The following is a 23,840-nucleotide window of genomic DNA, read 5'->3' as shown; positions in this document are numbered from 1 at the left end:
ACTGACTTCAAAACACTTGACAATGCAGCAAATGCAGGAATAATGTAAGGGCATTGTATCTCTTGCATTATCTCTTTACATTGAGCATTCCATTTTCAACCTTCAGTACAAGGGACAGCCGATGCTCCTAGTATTCCCAACTATCTCAAACAAATTTACATGCATTTGAGTCCATAACATTTAAACTAATTCCCTGCATAATCTGATGCTCTTTCAGCAGAAAATGTCAACACAAGTTTACAATTCATATATACACCTACTCAGGAACTATGTGCAACATGTTTCCATTGCAAATAGCTCTCCCAGATCTGGTAATCACTGGCTGCAATTTACCATGGCCAGGGTGAGCTGTAATGCATTTGTTCTACAGCAGTAGAATCCTGTTATCTTGTGATTACTAGGAAAGAACTGCAGATGCTGGTTTAATTCGAAGGTAGCCACAAAATGCTGGAGATGCTTCTCTCCAGAGTTATTCCAGCATTTTGTGTCTATCTAGTTATTAGCTTCAGTCTCACAAACTCCTTCCAGTGTCTCTCAGTCAATGCTAAGTCCAGTGGTTATTGAAAACCTTCCTCAAACTTCATAGCATCTATAATCATGGCAACTGTCAAATGCCTTGGGTTTTCTACTTTTTTGGTTGTTACCCATCTTTTTAATTCGTCAGCTCACTCTTAACTTTTTACACTGCCTCATGCATCGTACCTACGTATAAGGCAAATGTAAGCACAAGTAACACCTCAACCTCCGATTTACAATGTTACAGTCCTCAACACTCCGATAGCCACCATAACAAGGACAATTATCTGTTACATTAGCTCATGTATTACACATGTATATAGATGCCACTGACTTCATGATTACTTCCAGGATTCTCTTTTTTCAGATTTCCAGCAACTTACTTTGTCTTAACTCGAGCATTTTTTTTTTAAATCGCCCCTTCATTCTAATTAACTATTTATATCTCCTCCAGATAAAATCAGCTGTCATAAACCACCCTTCCCCATTCTTTCTCTCTGCTCACACCACCATCACTTGTGACAGCTTGTCTGGCGAAATACCTCATCGCCGGAAGCTACCAACAAGCACTAAGACATGGCTTGGCTGGCGGTGAGGGGAGCCATCCTAGTCAGATCCTTCCTGCACTGTCGGAACCTCACTACCAGCGCATGCTGCCCTCGGGATGGCTGCTATGGAGAGGAGACGGTTGCCCACTTCTTCGCAGAGTGTGGATTTGTAAAGCGAGTCTGGAGAGGTTTGCAAGGGCCCCCGTCACGATTTATTCCGAACAGCTCCACAGGACTCTGATTTACGAACTGTTCCCAGGGACGCATTCTGAGACTGCCATCGAGTGCTGCTGGAAGGTCAGCAACTCTGTGAAAGACGCTCTTTGGTCTGCCTGAGCTTTGTTGACCTCCCCGCAGAGCGAGATGTCCATCGGGGAATGTTGCCGACTGGCAATCTGCAGACCGCAGGAGTACGTGCCGAGAGACGCACTGACGTTTTGTGCAGCCAACGCCAAGGCTCGGTGGGGGAGGTCCACAGTCTAAGGTCCTTCCGCTGCTGGGCATGGGGGGGCAGGGTGTGGTGGAGACGCCCCTCAAAATAAGGGAAGGGATTCCATGCCAGTGGGCCACATGAGTAGCAAGGGTGTGGGGTAAAATTGGGATTTGGGGAAACTAGATTGTATGTATGTATAGCCTCCGAGAATGTCGGATGGAATTTTATAAGGATCAGGTATTGTATATATTTACTTCTCAAATAAATTCTATTTTGAAATAAAATTAAAACAATGTCTCTTGGTCTCTGCCCTGTTACAGACGTGGTCTTTATCATCACTACCACTTCCCCTTCTTTGCAGCTTAATCAGATACAGGGTCAAACACCTAAAATACTTCCTTCCTGGTCATTGACAGCTTAAAGACAAAATAAATCTCCTTCAAATGCTCACATTCCTTTGGTAATTTATTTCCTTCAAAAATTTACTGTTGTGGTACCTTATTTACTCCATCCTCCCGCACAAAAGATAATGGTAGACTACATAATGGAAGGAAGTCAAGTCACTTGGCTTTGCTTCTACTGAGTCCTCTTTTTGGACAAATATCTGTCTGGATTGCAATCACAAAACCATGAGCACTTTGGCTGACCAACTGAATGAAAAGACTAGCTCCTTCAAATCTTGCCATATACCCACAATTCTCCTTTTGCATCCTTGCAGTTTTTTCGTTCCAATTGTTAAATCAATATTTCTGACAAAACCCAACTTTAATTAGATATAACATGCTCAATCCACTTTCTGACACACATGTTGTTCTGAATCTGTTCTTATTTACAATAATATATATTCACTGCATATTATGATGGGAGAGGGGGGGGGGGAGGGGAGGGGAGGGGGGGGAGGGGGGGTGGGGGGGAGAGGGTGGGGGAGGGGAGCGGGGAGGGGAGGGGTGGAGGGGAGAGGGGGGAGAGAGGGGGAGGGGAGGAGGGGGAGGGAAGAGGAGAGAGAGGGGAGGAGAGAGGGGAGGAGAGGGGGGGAGGAGAGGAGGGGGGAGAGGGAGGATGAGAGAGAGAGAGGGGGGAGGAGAGGGGGGGGGAGAAGGGAGGGGAGGAGGAAGAGGGGGGAGAGAGGAGGGAGAAGGAGGACGGAGGGAGAGAGAGAGGGGGGAGAGGAGAGGGGGAGAGAGAAGAGGGGAGAGGAGAAGAGAAGAGGGAGAGAGAGGGGGAGAGGGGAAGAGGGGGGGAGAAGAGAGGGGAGAGAGAGAGGGGAGAAGAGGGGGGGGAGAAGAGGGGGGGAGAAGAGGGGGGGAAGAGAGGAGAGAAAGAGAGAGGGGAGAGGGGAGAGGGAGCGAGAGAGAGAGGGGGGAGGGAGAGGAGAGAGGAGAGGGAGAGAGGGGAGGAGAGGAAAGAAAAAGAGAAAGGAAGGAAGGAAGAAAGGAAAGAAGAAAGAGAGAAAGAAATAGAGACAGGGAGAGAGAGAAAGGAGGTGAGGGAATGGAGGGGAGGGAGAGAGAAGGAGGGAGGGGGAGAGAGAGGGAGAAAGAGGAGGGAGAGAGAGAGAGGGGGGGAGAGGGGAGGGGGGGAGGGGATAGAGAATGAAAGGAGTTGGGGAGAGAGGGGAGGGAGAGAGAGAGAGAGGGGGGGGGAGGAGAGGGGGAGAGAGGAGGGAGAGAGAGGGAGAGAGAGAGAGGGGGAGAGAGAGAGGGGGGGAGAGAGAGAGGGAGAGAGGGGGAGGGGGGAGAGGGGGGGGGGGAGGAGAGAGGGGAGGGGGAGAGGGGAGGAGGAGGAGGGGGGAGGAGAGGGGGGAGGAGGAGAGGAGAGGGGGGGAGAGGAGAGGAGGAGGAGAGGAGGGGGGAGAGGGGAGGGGGAGGAGAGAGGGGGAGGAGAGAGGGGAGGAGGAGAGGGGAGGGGGGAGAGGGGGGGGGGGAGGAGAGGGGGGGGGAAGAGGAAGAGAGAAGAGGGGAGGAAGAGAGAGGGGAGGGGAGAGGAGAGGAGGGAGAGGAGAGGAGAAGGAGGAGAGGAGGGGTAGGGGAGAAGAGAGGAGATGGGAGAGGGGGAGGGGAGGAGAGGGGAGAGGAGAAGAGGGGGGGAGGAAGAGGGAGGGGGGAAGGAGGGGGGGGAGAGAAGAGGGGGAGAGAAAGAGGGGGGGGACAGACAGAAGGGAGGGGGGAAGAGAGGGGGGGAAGGAAAGAAGGAGGGGGGGGGAGAGGGGGGGGGGATAGAAGAGGGGGGGGAAGAAGGGGGGGGGGGAGGAGGGGGAGAGGGGAGGAGAGGGGGGGAGGAAGGGGGAAGGGAGGAGAGGGGGGGGAAGAAGGAGGGGGGGAAAGAAGGGGGGGGGAAGAAGGGGGGGGAAGAAGGGGGGGGGAGAAGAAGGGGGGGGGGGAGAGGGGGGGGGGGAGAGGGGGAGGGGGAAGGAGAAGGAGAGGAGGGGAGAAGAGGGAGGAGAAGGGAGAGGAGAAGAAGGGGGGGGGAAGAAGGGGGGGAGGAAGAAGGGGGGGGGAAGAGGGGGGGGGAGAAGAAGGGGGGGGAGCAGAAGGGGGGGGGAAGAAGAGGGGGGGGGAGATGAGGGGGGAGGAGAAGAGGGGGGGGGGAGCGGGGGGGGGAGAAGAGGGGGGGAAGAAGAGGGGGGGGGGGGAGAAGAGGGGGGGGAGAAGAGAGAGCGGGGGGGGGAGAAGAGAGAAGAGGGGGGGGGAAGAAAGAGGTGGGGGGGGGAAGAGAGGTGGGAAAGAGAGGGGGGGGGGAAGAGACCAGAAGGGGGGGGAGAAGAGGGGGGGGGGGAGAGGAGAGGGGAGAGGGGGGGAGAGGAAGAGGGGGGGGGGAGAAGAGGGGGGGGGGAGAGAAGAGGGGGGGGGGGAGAAGAGGGGGGGGCGGAAGGGGGGGGGGAAGGAAAGAGGGGGGGGGGGAGAAGAGGAAGGGGGGGGAGAAGAGGGGGGGGGGGAAGAAGAGGGGGGGGGGAGAAAGAGGGGGGGGGGAGAAGAGGGGGGGGGGAGAAGAGGGGGGGGGGGGGAGAGAAGAGGGGGGGGGGAGAAAGAAGAGGAGAAGAGGGGGGGGGGAGAAGAGGGGGGGGGGAAGAGGGGGGGGGGGGGAGAAGAGGGGGGGGGGGGAGAAGGGGGGGGGGGGGGGGGGGGGAGAGACACGTTTAAGAAGCCAGACAACTTATAATAAAGTTTAGTGGGCATTTTACCTACCGGTCAGTTTTCATTGGTCCTGAAAACTCCAATGAGCCAATTAAAATGCCCGGTCAGCGACGGAGATTGCCTACGGCTGCCCTCGACTGCCTGTAACTAAATAGCGACCCCACTTCACTGCACTACGAGTTCAAAAGAACAATGCCGACCAATTTTTACTCGCGGAAAATCTTTCAACACGCTGAAATATTTCCCGCAACCTAGCTGAGGCCGCGAGCATGAAGGAGAGTTCCAGTGATCTCATCGGACTTCCTAGGACCACGTGTCGACCATGCTGCGAGTTTGAGTCAAGGGCAAACTCTTCTAAACTCGCAGATTAGCTCGCCGCAGTGGGACAGCCCCTTTGCTCAGCAGGACCGACAGCATCTCCGGAGAGAAGGAATGGGCATCGTTTCTGGGTCGAGACCATTCTTCAGTCTGATGAAGGGTCTCGACCCGAAACATCACCCACTCCTTCTCTGCCGAAATGCGGCACTGTCCCGCTGTGTTACTCCAGCATTTTGTGTCTATCTTCTGTAGAAACCAGCATCTGCATTTCCTTCCTACACAGTCAATGTGGGCAGTATTCCCAATTCATCAGTTTACGCCACATCTGCCCCCAAGATGAGGTGTTCCATACTAGACCATCCGAGATGTCCTCATTCTTTAGGGAACGGGGGTTCCCCTCTCTGATCATAGATGAGACTCTCACTCGTGTCTCCTGCGTACCCCGTAGCTCTGCCCTTGCTCCCCCTAGTCGCAACAGAGACAAAGTCCCCCAGACCTTACCTCCCACCCCATCAGCCGTCGCATACAACACATAATCCCTTCCCACCCAAACCACCCCTTTGCCAGGTACCTTCCCCTGCAACCACAGAAAACACCTGTCTCTATACCTCCTCCTTCGACTGTGTCCAGGGACCCCGATAGTCCTTTCAGGTTAGGCAGAGGTTCACTTGCACCTCTTCCTACCTCATCTACTATATCTGTTGTTCAAGATGTGGACTCTTATACATCAGTGAGACCAAATGCAGACTGGGCAATCGTTTTGTGGAACATCTTCACTCAGCCCGTCTGAACCAACCTGATCTCCCGGTAGCTGGACATTTTAATTCTCCTTCCCATTCCTACACAGTCCTTGGTCTCCTCCATTGTCAGTGAGGCTAAACACAAATTGGAGGAACAGCATCTCATATTTCGCTTGGGCAGCTTGCAGCCCAGTGGTATGAATACTGATTTCTCTCACTTCAGGTAACCCTCACCATTCCCTCTCTCTCTATCCCTCCCCCACCCAAGTTGCACTAGCTTCTCATTTTCACCCACCAAACAGCTTACAATGGCCTGTTTCCATTATCATTGTTACTTTTTTGCATATCTTTAATTCATTGTTCTATACCTCTCCACATCACTGTCTATATCTCTTGTTTCCCTTATCCCCAACCAGTCTGAAGAAGGGCCTCGACCCATTCCTTCTCTCCAGAGATGCTGCCTGTCCCGCTGAGTTACTCCAGCTTTGTGTCTATTTTCGGTTTAAACCAGCATCTGCAGTTCCTTCTTACACATGTGTAACGTAGCGACAGATGCGGGTTGTACAACCATTAAACTGTTCTGCCGTTCAATTGAATTGCATCTGACCTGTACCTTAAACCAAGTCTGATTGGCTCTGTGCCCCTTTAAAATCCGTTATCTATAACTCTTACCTCATATGATTACTAGTCTCAATGACCACTAGCCTCAGCAGCTTTTGGGCAGAGTCCAGATTTTAACCACTATTTCTGGGGAAAGTGATTCTTCATATTAACCTGCACCATCTCAAGTGGACAGACACAAAATGGTGGAGTAACTCAGCGGGTCAGGCAGCATCTCTGGAGAAAAGGAATAGGTGACGTTTCAGGTCGAGACCCTTCTTCAGACTTATTAATCAACACGAAGATTTTGCAGCTGTTCAATTGGATAGAAGGTTCATCAGTTGGGTAACAGCACAATCATTCTTTTTGGCCCTATTGCAGTGTTTTCTTAAGTTAAGGTTAGGTTAAATAATTTTTTTTGGTTCAAATAAAATGTGTTTTTTACATTTCGAGATAATGGGTAGAAACAGAAAATTCTCATTAATATACATCTTACAAGTTCATATTTCTAGAACAGGAGGGCAGTGGATATATTTTTTACCCATAGCTTTAATGTGTTTAAGTGCATTTATTGGCTTCTGCCAATTGCTTTGTAATGGTTCAATCTCCACTGTATGCTGCAGTGTTTGCCCATAGCTGACAGTAGGGACTGAAGTTTCATTGAGATGCATCTAAAATTATCCATTTCAGAAAGATTTTTTTTTTTAAGACGAAGGCAAAAAGGGGGAGATGAGAGCATCAGAACCATACGTTTATTTGACTTCAACAGCGCCACCCACAAATCCATCAGAGCAGCAGTGACAGGGGCCGGAGAAGACAGCAACTCGATCAATAACTTCCACCTGACACGAGGCCCCTCGGCAACATATAGTGCAATCATGGAAGAAAACGGCAGAAAAATGTTGGGTGGGCTACAGAAAACTGGATGCTTGTTCTACAACTCATGAAGCAACGAAAAATGGCCATTTGCACAGATGCCCAAGATGTATTAAGTAGTAGGGCTGCAAAATTAGTCTTCAATTTACAATATAGCAGCACTATCCTGAGTTTCTACTCACCCATCTGTTCCACAAGATCCACTGGAAAAACTCTTGAAGCGAATGCACGGCGAAAAATATCAGAAAATTCCCTGTCAAGGCCACCAATTCCCATTTTCTCAAAGTTCCAGTCTGGATTAATGATGGATTGTCTTCCCTGCTTGGTTTTAGATTTGCCTTTGAGAAAAAAGTAAAAAGGTAATTAGATTGAAAACACACAAACCTATCGCCACCTACTGGTTATATCAAGTTCTACATCACAACAGTGCTCTGCATTTATTCTCATTCATCTCTGCCGTTGCAACTAACATATCATTAAAATAGTTCAAAGGGGTCAGTTAAAATAGACGTGTATGGAAGCAAGGTACATGTGTATCTTCAGTCCATTTACACACAATGCGATTACTATTGAAGATGAAGATAGACATAAAACGCTGGAGTAACTCAGCGGGTCAGGCAGCATCGCTAGTGATAAGGAATAGGTGACGTATCGAATCGTGACCCTTCTTCAGATTTTGATTTCTATTGTTTGATTGTAAATAATTAATATGCCAGATGTATTTAAAATAAGTGTAAAAGGCAGTTTGGACTGGGGAATTAATTCCTCAAGATCTTTAGGTTCAATAGTGAGCAAATGAAGGAAAAGCCGAGTTCACACACTTGCTGGGAACAAAAACCATTAACCAGAACACTGGCAAAGATGTTAACTGTCGTACAAACCTAAAATAAACAGATAAAATGCTGGAAATGCTCAAGTTCGGCAACACTTGAAAGAGAAACATAGTTAACGTTTGGGATTGAAGACCCTTCATCAGAAAGGGGAAAGAGAAACATAGAAATTAGGTGCAGGAGTATGCCATTCGGCCCTTCGAGCCTGCACCGCCATTCAATATGATCATGGCTGATCATCCAACTCAGTATCCCATACCAGCCTCTCTCCATACCCCCCGATCCCCTTAGCCACAAGGGCTACATCTAACTCCCTCTTAAATATAGCCAATGAACTGGCCTCAACTACCCTCTGTGGCAGAGAGTTCCAGAGATTCACCACTCTCTGTGTGAAAAAAGTTCTTCTCATCTCGGTTTTAAAGGATTTCCCCCTTATCCTTAAGCTGTGACCCCTTGTCCTGGACTTCCCTAACATCGGGAACAATCTTCCTGCATCTAGCCTGTCCAACCCCTTAAGAATTTTGTAAGTTTCTATAAGATCCCCTCTCAATCTCCTAAATTCTAGAGAGTATAAACCAAGTCTATCCAGTCTTTCTTCATAAGACAGTCCTGACATCCCAGGAATCAGTCTGGTGAACCGTCTCTGCACTCCCTCTATGGCAATAATGTCCTTCCTCAGATTTGGAGACCAAAACTGTACGCAATACTCCAGGTGTGGTCTCACCAAGACCCTGTATAACTGCAGTAGAACCTCCCTGCTCCTATAAACAAATCCTTTTGCAATGAAAGCTAACATACCATTCGCTTTCTTTACTGCCTGCTGCACCTGCATGCCTACCTTCAATGACTGGTGTACCATGACACCCAGTTCTCGCTGCATCTCCCCCTTTCCCAATCGGCCACCATTTAGATAATAGTCTGCTTTCCCGTTTTTGCCACCAAAATGGATAACCTCACATTTATCCACATTATACTGCATCTGACAAACATTTGCCCACTCACCCAGCCTATCCAAGTCACCTTGCAGTCTCCTAGCATCCTCCTCACAGCTAACACTGCCCCCCAGCTTAGTGTCATCCACAAACTTGGAGATATTGCCTTCAATTCCCTCATCCAGATCATTAATATATATTGTAAATAGCTGGGGTCCCAGCACTGAGCCTTGCGGTACCCCACTAGTCACGGCCTGCCATTGTGAAAAGGACCCGTTTACTCCTACTCTTTGCTTCCTGTTTGCCAGCCAGTTCTCTATCCACATCAATACTGAACCCCCAATGCCTTGTGCTTTAAGTTTGTATACTAATCTCTTATGTGGGACCTTGTCGAAAGCCTTCTGGAAGTCCAGATACACCACATCCACTGGTTCTCCCCTATCCACGCTACTAGTTACATCCTCGAAAAATTCTATAAGATTCGTCAGACATGATTTACCTTTTGTAAATCCATGCTGACTTTGTCCAATGATTTCACCACTTTCCAAATGTGCTGCTATCCCATCTTTAATAACTGACTCTAGCAGTTTCCCCACTACCGATGTTAGACTAACTGGTCTGTAATTCCCCATTTTCTCTCTCCCTCCCTTCTTAAAGAAGAAAGAAACATATTAAGCTACAGTGATGGTGGGGGAGGAAAGTGTCTATGATAGGGTCAAACCAGTGTGAGCATGGAAATAAAGTGGAAACAAGAATATCAGGTCAAGTTGTGAATGTTTGAAAGTGCCAAAAGAAAATGGGCAAAAGAATGTGGGAGTGCAAAATGCACGGTAGGAAGACGTGCCCAGCAGGTCAGGCTCGGCATGTTCCCACCCCCAGAGAGTAAAAGAAAGAAAGAGGTCAAAAAAATAAAATAAACAAGCTGACACAGGTAGAAATCAAGTTAATGGCCAAGTTTTTCCACAAAGGTTATTTAAGGTAGGAATCCCGCTTCCAGCCCCATATAAACAAGGATGCAGTTACTCTCTGAAGTCCAATAATCCAATCTCTTGAACCACCTTTTTACAAGAACCATCTTTTTTCAGCAACATGAACACTGGTGCGGCTGTGGCATAAAAAGAAATACTCCCAACACACGCATTAAATTTCAAAATTTTCTATACCACTTGACACAGTCACGTGTCATTTTCCTGGAGTTTATTATCCACGGTCTTTGTGTAAAATGGTCAAGTTGCAGTTTTACTTATGGTCACAGTATGGGAATTGTCATACATTCAGAAATCCCTTGGGCCCATTGTTCTTGTTCCCATTCTTTCATAGAATTACTGAAACAGCCCTGTCCCTTCCTCACGACTGTACAAATGTGTTTCCTTTGATGCGTAAAACCGAATCCTTGATTTAAGTCTTTATTAAATTGGCTGCAACCAGTTTCATGGCGGGAACCAGTTTCAGGCTGTGAATTTCAATTCATTGCTCTCTTTATTTAGAAAGAATTCATATCACCTCAAACTGGGTCCTTTGCCAATTCGGTTAAGTCAGGCTGGCAGTTGAGCTTTCTACCAATTGAATCAGTTTCTTGGGAAGCAATCATCAATTGTCCTTTTTATTTGGATACTTTTAAAATTAGAGCTGAAAGCAAGATCTTCCAACTATTAAGTTGGCAACTTCAGTCGGCAAAAGAAGCCACAATGATTTGAATGTCTTGACTTTCCAACAAGTTTCGAGACACTACATTGAGTTTGGGCAGCCTGAAGAAAGCAAAGGAGGGTCTCAGTTAATGTATGAAAGCTGAAACCTGGAAAAAAAACAGAAAGTTGAACTCTCTCATAGCTAAAACTGCAACACTGTACCGTTTAACAATACTTGAAATTTGCTCTTCACAGATTGCCTGATCCGAGCTTTTCACACTTAAGTTTGAGTTCAGATTTCTGTTATCTGCTTTTGTATGGAGAATGAATGGTGTAGAGTTGTGTTGTCCATTCCCATCAGCCACAGAGATTGGTCTAAGGTTATGATCATCCAGATTATTGACGTCGTTGACTAAAGAAAAGGCACTGGATGTGGGGTAACAGTTTATACTTCATCTAATAAAACATCACTTTCAACATGAAGTTTTGTAGTATCAGTTCTCCTTCTGCAAACCCACAGCAGCATCTAAATAAAATCTGCATCAACGAGGGTGATTTCACATATTGGATGGCAGGGTACAGAGAAAGAAGGTGTAAACCTATTTTCAGAAACCTTAGAAGTTATTAAAGTCAGAACCAAAGCGAAGGAAAAGGAGGGTTAAATCATTTATTAGTTGAACTAGCAATCACAAGATGTTAGGAAGGCAAATTACGCTTTGAAAACATTGAAACATCATTGACTCGATCAAAGCTGAATCACACAAATCAAATACTCACCGATCAAAGTCAGAGATGAGCTATCTGCCTTTTCAAATATAACCTGGGAATTGGCTACAGCCAGTCCTAGCTCGATCTGGATTAACAAGACAGAAAAAAAATTCAAATGAACACGGTGATATGTAACAGCAATAAGAGAGAGACAAAAATAAATGATTTCAATGTTAGTTCTCTGTAATAAGAATCTCCCTGCACATATTGCTCACTTCCAAAAAAACTCGAAACCTTTTCAATTATCTGCCTTGACTAGCTGAGTGCAAATTAAGTGGTCTTCAGTACAAAGGCCCTGACCAATGACTTGAGGTTGAATGTTTGCTGTTCATTGATCCTTTCAGCCAGATTCTCAAAAGGCCATAATTTTAATGTTTCATCTTCACACTGTATCCTTTTGCAGCACAGGCAAAGAAACTGGCAAGCGCCCTTCAATCACACTCTGCTTTCTTCAACTGACATCTCCGGAACGTCAGAAATTAAAGGATCAATGTGATCTAAAAGATGGTTCACCAATTACCTGCCATGCTTTATCGTGCCTCTCTCTTCCAGCTTTCTCCCCGCCCCCACTATGATCACAAAGCTCAAAAATCCCACTGTCACAGATAACAGACTTTAATTTGCTCAAATTGATAAATAGGACAAGCACACTGGTCATAGGAAATTTCAAAGGTCCCAATTGGAATCTGTGCTCCAGAACCATAAGTGCCTTGGTGAAGCATCTAGCCTCAATGCAAATAACCACCACATCCACAAAAAAACAGATCAAATCCAACCCCACCAATTACCATCAGCAGCAATTTCCTAGAGTTATTTTGCTAACAATAAAACCGATTTATGGAGGAGGCATAAATGCCCCTTGCCTCCTCCATGCCTCAGGAGAGGCCACACACAAACTGGAAGATCAGATTATCCTACTTCATTTAGATACCCCACAGGTCAATAGTACGAACATTGAATTCACCACCCCAGTGCTCGCACAATTCTTCCATCGTCTCCCATGAACCTTGTTATCCTGCTCCTGTCTCCTCTGCCGTAAGCTCATCTCGCACCCCTCCCATCTCCTAGCCCCCAATTTATTTTTATCTCCCCTCTTTCCCCTCCCCTCAATTCCTTTTAACCCATATCCCTCCCCCTGGCTTTACATTTTTCCTCACTTTTCCATAGCTGACACCCTTTTGGCTCCCTGCATTATTTTCTCCACCCATCGGTTAATCAACACCCCCTCCTAACCTATATCCACCTATCACGTTGAGCTTTGCCCCGCTCCTCTCTTTTTTCTATCTTTCTCCCTCCTAATCCATCAGCATGAGGAAGAGTCCACACCCAAAACGTTGTCTGTCCATTCCTTCTAGTAATTTGTGTTGTGCTTCAATAGGTGTCTGTGATAAGAATTGACAAAAGTTTGTTCTAAGAGACATTATGACACTTTACACTTGAGGAATAAATCACAACATCCTCAAAGGTGCAACATAATGTCTGTTTAATGGCTCCGCACCCTGTGTACAAAGTGAATATGTGACTTAAGAATTTCCAACTTTCTTCTATTACATTTTATTAATCTAAAACATTTCTAAATATGATTTTTTCCACAGCATGATTAAAAATCTATGTTAAAATGTCTACCTTCTGTTGCATGACAGAAGCCTGCTCTCCTTTCAGTATGCTTGGGTCCATAGCTTCAATGCCCTTCACCATTAACCCAAAGAGCTTGTCAACAAAACTAAACACAAGCTGAAAAGCAAAGGAAGAAACAGAAAGGGTTAATCATCTGAAAATATCAACTTCAATTGTAAAATCATGATTTGTGTTTGGTTCATGCAATACTGGTTATTTGGATACCATTCAAACCAATAGGTTTAGCATCAAAAGGCTGCTCTGTTCAATCTCCTTATTACCAGCATCAGTCCACAGAAACTTACAGATTGAAGTCATTATTAGGAGTGAAAATTGTAGTTGTGAGGAAAGATTGGCTAGGTTAAAGTTGTTTTCTCTTAAATAGGGAAGGCTGAGCAGAAATTTAAACAAAGTGTATAAAATTGGAAGGGACTACAGTGGTAGAATTGCTGCCTTCCAGCACCAAGACTCGAACCTGACTACAGGTGCTGCCTGTACGGAATTTGTGTGGTTGCATAGATTTTCTCTGGGTGCTCTGGTTTCCTCATACATCACAAAGATGTGCAGATTTGTCGGGTAAATGGTCATTGTAAATTGTCCCTGGTGTGTAGGACAGAACTAGTGTGTGAGTGATCATTGCTTGGTGCGGACTCGGTGGGCCGAAGAGACTGTTTCCACACCATATCTCTAAACTAAACAGAATAAATCTGAAGGATCTATTCCTCATAGCAGAGGGACTGAAAAACCAGGGAGAAAAAGATTTAAAATAATTATTAAAAGGAAGCAAATGTTTTCACTCAGAGGGGTTTTGAAGCTTGGAATTTTCTTCCAGGATCGAGGTGGAAGAAAATTACTTTGCATTTTAAAAATATTTGGATGTGTACATGGACAGTATGACCTGCAAAAGATCTTGAGCTAAACACAAAGTTCTGGAGGAACTCAGCAGGTCAGGCAGTATCTGTAGAAGGAGTGGAAATATGTCATTTTGGGTCAGGATCTTGTGCCAGAAGGTGAGATTAGGTTGATAGCTCTTATCCAACCGGTGTTCATATAATGAGCTGAATGCCCTCCTTCTATCTTGTAGATGTCAGGATTTTGTGACAGACCAAATGACACACAAGCATACCAGGTTAATAACAAGGACCCTTAAAATATTGTGTACCCACTAAATTATCAGTGAACAGATGAATGCATGTATCCAACTAATGATTAGGCATGTTTTTTGTTTGGTTTAACCAACATTAAATTTATAGGGCACACACTTACCATCACAATGAGAATTTTCCACTTAAGAATCCATAAGTGGGCAGCACAGTGATGCAGCTAGTAGAGCCACTGCCTCACAGCACCAGAGACTACTGTTCATTCCTGACCTTGGGTACTGTCTGTGTGGTGTGTCTCCGTGACCACTTGGATTCTGGGTGCTTTGGTTTCCTGCAACAGTTTGGGAGGGTGGTTGGACACTCTACCTTGCCCTCAGTGTGCAGATGATTAGTAGAATCAGAATGTGGGGAAAATTTTAAAAGGTACCAATGTATAATGAATATAAATGCTTGGTTAACAGTCGGTGTGGACTCAATGGGTTGAAGAGTCTATGTGCGTACTGTATCCTTCTATAACTTCAGATCAAGTATTCAAGAATCATGTGAATCTGACAAACATCAACTGCCAAAGAAACTGCTTTACCATCTTATAATGGCATTTTAACATTGCAGTGATGCACAATACTGTATAATCAATCCTACAAATTCATTATGCTTTAATTCCAAAGTTCACAAGGCTTAGCAATTGGTTTTTCTTGGGTCATGCTATCCTAAATCAGTTTCATCTGGCATTGTCTTTTCATCCAATCTACATTCTCAATTGCCAGGATGTAGCCTGGCATGGGCAATCACAGTTGCTAGATATAAATGGAACGGACTACAATACAAGCAGTAATTGCTGCCACAGGGGGATGTTGTTACTGAATAAATAGATGCTGCAATGTTGAGAGAGGAGGTGGAAGAGCACTGATGTGGTATCACTGGTAGAGAGGGCGACAAACAAAGTGTTGGCATGTTGGCATTGGGTACAAAAGTTGGGGCACCATGTTACAACTGCACAAGAGGCTGGCAAGATCAACCTTGGCGATGAGTGAGATTGTGATCACCCAGCTTTACGATGGCCATCATTATGCTTAAAAGGGCTCAGAAAAGATTTACAAGGAAGAAACCAGGACTGAGGGGAGGAGGGCTTGAGGTATGAGACACTGGATTGACCGGGACATTTTTGTGTGGGTACCTCCCTAATACAGCAATGAGGTGTGCCCGAGATCTGCAGCAGCATCCTGGAATGAACCCGAGGCAATGATTGTGATTCAGAATGATTGTGACCTGACCTGCCAGGCAAAGCATTCAGGCACAATGTGTGTCTGCGTTTGAGGTCACAGGTCATATCTCACTGAGTACTCAGAATGTACTTTTCAGCAGGAACAAGGTCTGCAAAAGCTGGTTGTTTTTCAGAATATAAGAATTGTTTCAGACAAGTGGATTGAAGAAACTCACTAAAACTTGCACTTAATACTACTGTTGACATTATTTTAGAGATAGGAAGTGGAAATTTTCACCGGACAAGTGAAAAGCATACTGAAGTCAGCAGTTCAATTTCCTGCTGGGCATTAATTCAACTAGAAATACAGAAATGACCCCAATATTGCTTTACTTTCAGTAAGCTGATTCCCAATGCACAGCATCTTTGTTGTGGTTCAGTAACTGAACACCCAGGAACAAAAGAGATTACAAAAAGTGGTGGACATCACAGGTACTGACCTCCCCACAATCGTAGAGATCAATAGGATGCACTACCTCAAAAAGACAGCCAGCATGTGGTGTGGCGGCGCCTATCGGCAGCGGCTCGACTGCAGTACGTCTGTTTTGTTTTTTTAATTTTGTCTCGTTAAATGTATGTTTTGATTCTAGTTTTTTTTTTTTTTTAAGCTGTGTATATCGGGGTGGGGGGTAGTGGGGGAAACCGTTTAATCCCTTCCCCTGTTCGGGGACCCGACTTTTTCCCTGTCGGGTCTCCGATGCCGTTGGGCCGGAACCAACCCGAGGGCTCCAGTCGCAAAGCCTGCGGACTCGTCATCGCGGAGCTGGCCGACTCCGGAACGGGAGGAGCTGTGGTGGCGCGCGGCTGCGATCCGACTTTGGAGCTTCGGAGGCTCCGGCCGCAGGCCCGGTGGACGGTAACATCGGGAGCTCGCAGGACCCTAGTGGGAGACCGCTTTCTGGAGCTCCCGCAACTGCAACTTCTCCCGCCGGAATCGTGCGGTGATATGACTCGGAGCGGGCCCTATCATCGCCCGGCGCGGCTTAACGGCCACGGGACGTGCCATCACACGCCGGGGGCTTTAACATCGGGAGCCCCAGTTCGCCTCGACGTTGCAGTTGGACTGCTGGACTGCGGGAGAAGAACAAGGGAAGAGATAAGACTTTTGCCTTCCATCACAGTGAGGAGGTGTTGGAGATCCACTGTGATGGATGTTTGTGTAAAGTGTGTTAAGTGTGTTAAGTGTGGGTCTTGGGTTTTTTGGTAATTGTTAAGACTGTAGAAAATGCAATTTCGTTCAAATCAAGCTGTTTGAATGACTATAAAAGGCATTCTATTCCATTCTAGCATCAAGGCATCACACCATCCTGTCCACACTTTAATTTCATTGCTGTCGTCGGGAAGAAGGTTTAGAATTGGAGTTTAAAAACCGTGACTTCCAAGTTTAAGAACAGTTTCTTCCCAACAACTATCAGGATGTTGAACACTACAAACACCAACTAAACTATGAGCTACGAACAGTCATGGTTGCACAAAGGACTTTGAGCATTCTGCACTAATATTGTTTTTTTTAATTTAACGCACTTATTTTTTTTTATTATGTTATCTTTTACTGTGTTTACAGATCTGTTATGCTGCTGCTGCTAATTGTTCTGATCATCTTTCTTGATCATCTCAGACGTTGTGTATGAATGTCATATTTCATCGGTTGACCGATGAATTACACTTGTTGGAGTATGAAGGGTGAAATTTCTCTTGTAATAAGAGAAAAGTTTTAATCTTCTTGGAAGTGCAGATCTGCGTTCCAGCCAGAGAGATGAACAGATATAGAGAACAGAAGCTGAGGTAGATCATTCAGTCCATTCTAAATACTTCACCATCTCCATGGTCTTAATATCATACCACTGCTCTCTCCCCATAACCAACTTGATGCCTTTGGGACTAGGAATTTACATTATTTTTTTGAAAATATACACAAACTTGATTACTCCAGACCTCTCTGGTAGCGAATTCCAAAGATTCATCACCCTTTAGGTGAAGAAATTCCTCAAACTACCCCACATCTCATGCCATGTACCAAAGACAGTGTCTTCTCATTGTAGGCACTGAGACATTGTAGGGAGATCTTCGTCCCCACATCCAGTTTGTCTAGATATGTCAGAATTTTGCAAGTTTCAATGAAATCTCCTCATACAAGAATCTGTAAATCTACATAGAATACATCCAGAGTTGGATTAAGGGTACATGTCCTGGTGGGCTTGTTTTTGACATTCAAGCCACAAAACATGCAGCAAATAACAAATGTAAACAAGGACTTTGAGGGATCCACAGCTAAATTTCTGTTTTAGTAAAAATTCCCCCATATTATTTCACTCAGACTTGTACCTGCTGACCAGTTGAAAAAGCCTGGCTATTGAAATGCTGAATGAACTCCGCTGCCATCTTGTCAGTGTCGTATGGGTTTGAATCCACACTCTTCTTCTGTAGGAAGTCAATCTCAATCGTCATGGTCCCAATGCACTGCTTTGTTTTGTCGAAGGTATAGGCGCTCACTGTAAATAGAGCAGACACAAACTGGTCAAGCACGTTTTACAGATTTCCCTGTAAATACAAGCAGAAACATCTATTCCAGATAGTTTCTATGTTTCACAGATGAGACTTAAGGCCACTCAACAGCATACTGGGATATTATTCTGTGAGGCCTGTTCTCCAAACAAAATGTTTCCACACACCATCTAAGAAAATGCTTATCTAAAAGTTAGAAACAAAACTATGGAAATATTATTAACTATAGAGATTGTGAAATCCCAACAATTGAAAAATTCATAAAACAATGCACACACTTGGACACTTAGTCATGCATACATTGAAAGCGACTTGGTTGAGTTGGGTTAATTCCACTGATTAGTTTGGTTTAGTTGTTGATGTGTCACTAACGATGCACCTTCACACATGAAAGCATTTCACACATAGGATTTGGGGTTAGATAGTCACTAATCTTCTAAATCAAGTCGTCTTTCTCTCAGGCAATCCCCTGGTATTGTGGACAACTTGCTTCCATTTTTTAGTAGACAAAAATGCTGGAGAAACTCAGCGGGTGAGACAGCATCAATGGAGCGAAGGAAATAGGCAACGTTTCGGGTCGAAAACCTTCTTCAGACGGATGCGAGGGGGGGGGGGGGAAGAAAAAAGGAAGAGGTGGAGCCAGTGGGCTGAGGGAGAGCTGGGAAGGGGAGGGGAAGGTAGGGACTACCTGGAATGAGAGAAGTCAATGTTCATACCGCTGGGGTGCAAACTGCCCAAGCGAAATATGAGGTGCTGCTCCTCCAATTTATGGTGGTCCTCACTCTGGCCATGGAGGAGGTCCAGGACAGAAAGGTCGGATTCAGAATGGGGAGTTGAAGTGCTGAGTCACCGGGAGATCAGGTTGGTTATTGCGAACCGAGCGAAGGTGCTTACGCTTGGTCTCACCGATGTAGAGCAGCTGACATCTGGAGCAGCGGATGCAATAGACAAAGTTGGAGGAGGTGCAGGTGAACCTCTGCCGCACCGGGAAAGACTGTTTGGGTCCTTGAATGGAGTCAAGGGGGGAGGTAAAGCGACAAGTGTAGCATTTCTTGCGGTTCCAAGGGAAAGTGCCCCGAGAGGGGGTGGTTCGGGTGGGAAGGGACGAATTGACCGGGGAGTTCCGGAGGGAGCATTCTCTGCGGAAAGCAGACAGGGGAGGAGATGGGAAGATGTGGCAAGCGGTGGGATCACGTTGGAGGTGGCGAAAATGTCGGAGTATCATTTGTTGTATGTGATGGCTGGTAGGGTAGAAGGTGAGGACAAGGGGGACTCGGCCCTTGTTGTGAGTGGGGGGGATGGGGAGTGTGAGCAGAGTCATGGGGTATAGAAGAGACCCTGGTGAGAGCCTCATTTATGGTAGAAGAGGGGAACCCCCGTTTCCTGAAGAATTAGGACATCTCCGATGACCTGGTGTGGAACACCTCATCCTGGGTGCAGATGCGGCGTAGACGGAGGAAATGGAGATGGAGTCCTTACAGGGAGCAGGGTGGGAAGAAGTGTAGTCCAGATAACCATGGGAGTCAGTGGGTTGATAGTGGATGTCGGTGAGTAGTCTATCACCTGCGGTGGAGATAGTGAGGCCCATTTTTGCTTTGTGCGTTCCAAAGGGCAATTGAGGATAAGGTGGAAACCGCAGAAGGAGCAGGTGGGTGGAGTGGTGTGTTCATCATCAACCTGATGGAGCCGGTTGGGGAGGTGGTGTACTCCTTCAGGTATTTATTCAGGGCCTCTACACGCTGCCAATATGTGGCCTCATGGCACTCAATACCATGCAAAATGCTGGTTCATCACTTTGAACGGTCATGAGCCAGAGATTCACAGAAGTCAATGAGGATGTTGAATTTATTCAAAGAGGCTTTGAGAACATCCCTGATAGACCTTAGAATGGTGTCTGTTTCAGGAAGCAGGCATACAAATAACATGGCCCACTCAATAAAGCGAAATGAGTGCAACCAAGACCTCAGTCCTGAGGGTATAGGCCCAGGAAAGGAGACTGACATTAGAGGGCTTAGCCATCTGGTTAACTGAATAGATCTCTGCAAGCACCTTCTATACAAACTGTGAGAATACAACAGTGGTGATATCATGTCAGTAGAAACCACAAATGGTAATGTTAGCTCAACAAATCATAGCTAGGTTTACTTAAGATTAATTCAAGCGTAAATAAAAAGGTGAACAATATAAAATATGGTAATATTACAAGACCACACATATGGCATTACAGGTGGTGAATGCTTCAAACAAATGCAAATATAATAAAAGGTAACTACAGATGCAGACATAAAATGCTAGAGTAACTCAGCAGGTTAAGCAGCATCTCTAGAGAAAATGGATCAGTGACATTTTGGGTCAGGACCCTTCCTCGGACAGATTGTAGAGGGAGGGAATTGGTAGCATGAAAAGATCAGGTAAAAAAGTACAGGTATCTTAATGTTGTGCCTGGTTGACATCTTACATGGTTAAACAAGATGGATTGAAAATAAGAACAGATTGAAAAGGAATGCAATGAAAGTTGGACAAAATGCCCCATGTAAAAAATAGATTGGTAGACAAAACACAAGTAAAAGCAAGGAATGCAAAATTGCCAACCCTCGTTCTTGACCATCCCCCAACCTCCAAGACAAGCCAGTGCTGCAGGGCAGTTGTCCTGGGAGACAGTCATTTGAACCACAAAGATCATTCCTTTATGAATGCATCTTATTCACTGCCTGGACTAAACAGTTTAAATATCTCCAAGATTAATGTCATTAAAACCTGTAGTACTTCAACACAAGCAAGCTAGATAATCATCTTGGGGCTGGAACGAAGGCTGTGTTTAGCAAAAATTTCACTGAACCCATCAGAAATAACCTGCATTCTTATCGTACCTTTAACATGGGGGATACACACCAAGGTGTGACACAGCAGCATAAGCAAAAATTAAGCATGCTAAATTAAAAATACTCAAAACAAAACTGAGAAAACTGATCCTATCATCATTAATCGATGGGTGCACCAACACAAACCATGGGAGTAGTTAAGGTGTTTGGTAAAGATACAGTAATGCTAAAGTGGGCCTGAAACTGGTGTTATTTCGGTACACGGTGCTCGCATGATTCCACTCAGTTTGCTATAATAGTCTCTTATTACATTAACACCCTAGTATTAAACAAACATCTCCAATTGACTAAATGCCAGTGTTAAACAGTAATTTGTTAGTTTTCAAAAACATAACCGAGCGCACCAAGGTGCAACTTCTTATCTTCTTATGTACAATTACTTATCTATTGTCGGTGGCATTATCTTCAACACAAAGGGGATGACAAGATAAATAAAAAATCATATTGATCAGACTTGACGAGTCTAACACAGCTACGTCAACTCGGGCACCCGTCTCCAACAAGATAGTATCAAACCTGCTGTAAACTAACAAATGGACAAAACTGGATAGCCCGATTCCTCAATCTAAGCATTAGATTTGGTGAGGACAAAGTAACAGAGCCCACTCAATCCTGCAGATACCCACTTACTATTCAGATTAGTTACAATTACTTTTCAGATAAATACAATAATACATACAATTGCAGAGAATATAGTGCAATCTGAGGTAGTGCAAAAATAGCTTTAAACTGGAACAACAAAATAACCAAATCAGGTAGAGTTAAGTGTAAGTGTAAAGGGTAGCACCTCCAGGAAGGGGGTGTCAAAAGTGGCGACTAGTTCAGCAGTGGGGATCTGTACTGAAGTCTGGATCTCAAAGCATTCAAGTTCCTGTACCTTCTCCCAGTAGGTAGAAGAGAGAAAAGGAAATGGCCAGGGCAGCAGGCATTCTTGACAATACTTCCACCTTTCCGGATGCAATGCACCGTGAAGTTTTACTAATGCAAGGAAGTGACTAGCCTGTCTGTGATGGACCATTCTCTGTGTTTACCATTCTCTGCAGATTGAGAGCAAAAGCAGTTGAGAACAGAACGGATGCAATAACACGCTGAGATGCATCCTATCTGAATTGATTTATCAGTCTAGATTGTGCAGAAAAATGATGCAGATGTGGGCCAATACCAATCTTGCAAAGCATTTAATTAACTCAAATTTCACTGTACCTTAACTGGTACGTGTGACAATAAACTGATCTTAAAACCTTCGAACCTTGATTATGGTCGACGCTAGAGCTACTGGGCAGCAGTCATTGAGACAGGTCATGTTACTTTCACTGAGGACTGAAATGATGATGGTTTCCTTGAACCACGTGGAGAAGGCATGCTTTCTAAGTGAAAGGTGGAAGATGTCACTGAAGACTGCGGTCAGTTGATTTGCACATAATTTCAGAGTGCGTCCAGGGACTCCATGTCGGCTAGCCACTTTCTGAACCCTTTTGAAAACAGATCTGATGTCTGCTACCAAAATGTACGAGACTGGGCCGACAGGTGATGTACGTATGTGCCTTGATGGTACTTAGTTTGTTTGTTCAAATAGGTGTAAAATACATTGAGCTCATCCTGTAGAGATGCACCATTGCCAGAGAATATCCCTGAATTCAGATTGTAGCCCATGATGGTAGACAGGACCAGTCGCTTGGCTTCGGCTTGATTAAATTGAACCTCTAGTTTTGTTTTGCGATGCTCTGTTGGCATTGCTGGAAGCCTTGAGGAGATTGTACTTGGCCCCTTGTACAGTACGGGGGTCATCCTTCTTGAAGGCGAGGGATGGAACTATAGATTTATTTGTCGCCTAGAAAGTATTAACACCCAGGGTGGGCAGGAGATATGCTGATGGTTTTTGGGGAGCGCATTCCTGAAATGTGCTTGATATATAGTTGGGGACCGATGGCCATGTTGACAAAGCTGCCTCACAGATCAGTCAGGGAAGGTTATCAGGCTGCAGTTTATCAGCCAACATGCTGGACATCTACAGGTCATCCCTGGGTACAAGCCCAGATTGGCTATCTACCAGTTCCTACAAATGTTGAGAGATCGGTCTTTATGTAAAAAAAAATTAAACAGCAAGTCAGTCCTTCAGCTCATCTGCCCTGTACTGCCAATCAAGCATCCATCTACACTGATCCTGCTTTCTTCTTTTTTTTCCCCCTATCAACTTCCAACTGCAATCTTCCCCAAACCACAATTGCAACTATCTACGCCATCAGTTTTGAGTTGCCAATTAACCCACCAACCTGCACGTCTTTGGCATCTGGGAGGAAACATATGTCATCACAGAGAATGTGCAAACTCCACATTGGCAGCACCAGAGGTCAGGATCAAGCCCAGTTGATTGAGAGGCAAAGGTGTTAACCAAGGTGTCATTGTGCATGTGAATGTGTTCAATGTTAAAATAGCAAACACTCCATACTTTTATTTGCTCTGATGTTTGCATTATGATGTTGCTGTGTTGCTACACTACCCAAATCCTCATCTTTCAATGAGACCACATCTGGAATTTGCATTGAGTGGCCAAGTTAATTACCCCATGGGGAGAAATATGGATGAACCTAAACTGGCTAGCCCTAAATACAATGCCACAAACATGGACAATAAACTGCGCCCAAAATGTAAAGAAGTTGAGAAAAATAAAAACTTGGGATACCCAAGCCACTCAGTGGGTGAAAAGAACCAATCTGTTCTATCCTTGTACAACAACTGGAATTCTAAGGAAAGGGAGAGCAACACATTCGATGAAGATATTACTGATCCCAAAAACAGTGCCAAGCCATTAAAGTAAAAGGCGTCCAAAACACAAAATGCTTAGCTAGATATAAATGTTGTTATTGAGGAAAGCAAGCCAGAACAGGAGGAAAAATGTTAGGAAGGAAATAAACCAGTAATGCACACAGGTTGAGCCCTGTTCAATTATTTTACATGATTTTAAACAGCTTATCTAAACAAAATGAAAATGTATTATTACAATTAAGTCTAGAATAAAATAACAAATAGATGAATAAAAATAAAAGTATGCTTAACTGTATAGAGGGCTTTGTTTTTAGTATACATATGCTTACGTACAAAAAACATTAAAAGTAAACAAAAACACTATTTTGACATTTAGCTCT

The 23,840-nt window shown here is 45.1% G+C and overlaps 1 protein-coding gene across 1 annotated transcript in view; it reads right to left on the bottom strand.

Annotated features, from left to right (window-relative positions):
* The window catches only part of LOC129710026 (vesicle-fusing ATPase-like), a 186,838-nt gene that overhangs the window by 119,264 nt on the left and 43,734 nt on the right, over positions 1-23,840 (bottom strand). Inside the window, exons 5-8 of the mRNA XM_055656713.1 lie at positions 17,633-17,799; positions 12,950-13,057; positions 11,333-11,408; positions 7,348-7,503 (exon numbers count right to left, since the gene is read on the bottom strand). Coding sequence (XP_055512688.1) covers positions 7,348-7,503; positions 11,333-11,408; positions 12,950-13,057; positions 17,633-17,799 — 507 coding nt within the window. The remainder of the gene's footprint in view (positions 1-7,347; positions 7,504-11,332; positions 11,409-12,949; positions 13,058-17,632; positions 17,800-23,840) is intronic.

Source organism: Leucoraja erinacea, chromosome 27 (genome assembly GCF_028641065.1).
Source record: "Leucoraja erinacea ecotype New England chromosome 27, Leri_hhj_1, whole genome shotgun sequence".
NCBI classification, from domain to species: Eukaryota; Metazoa; Chordata; class Chondrichthyes; order Rajiformes; family Rajidae; genus Leucoraja; species Leucoraja erinaceus.
This window is presented reverse-complemented; position numbering and strand designations above follow the sequence as displayed.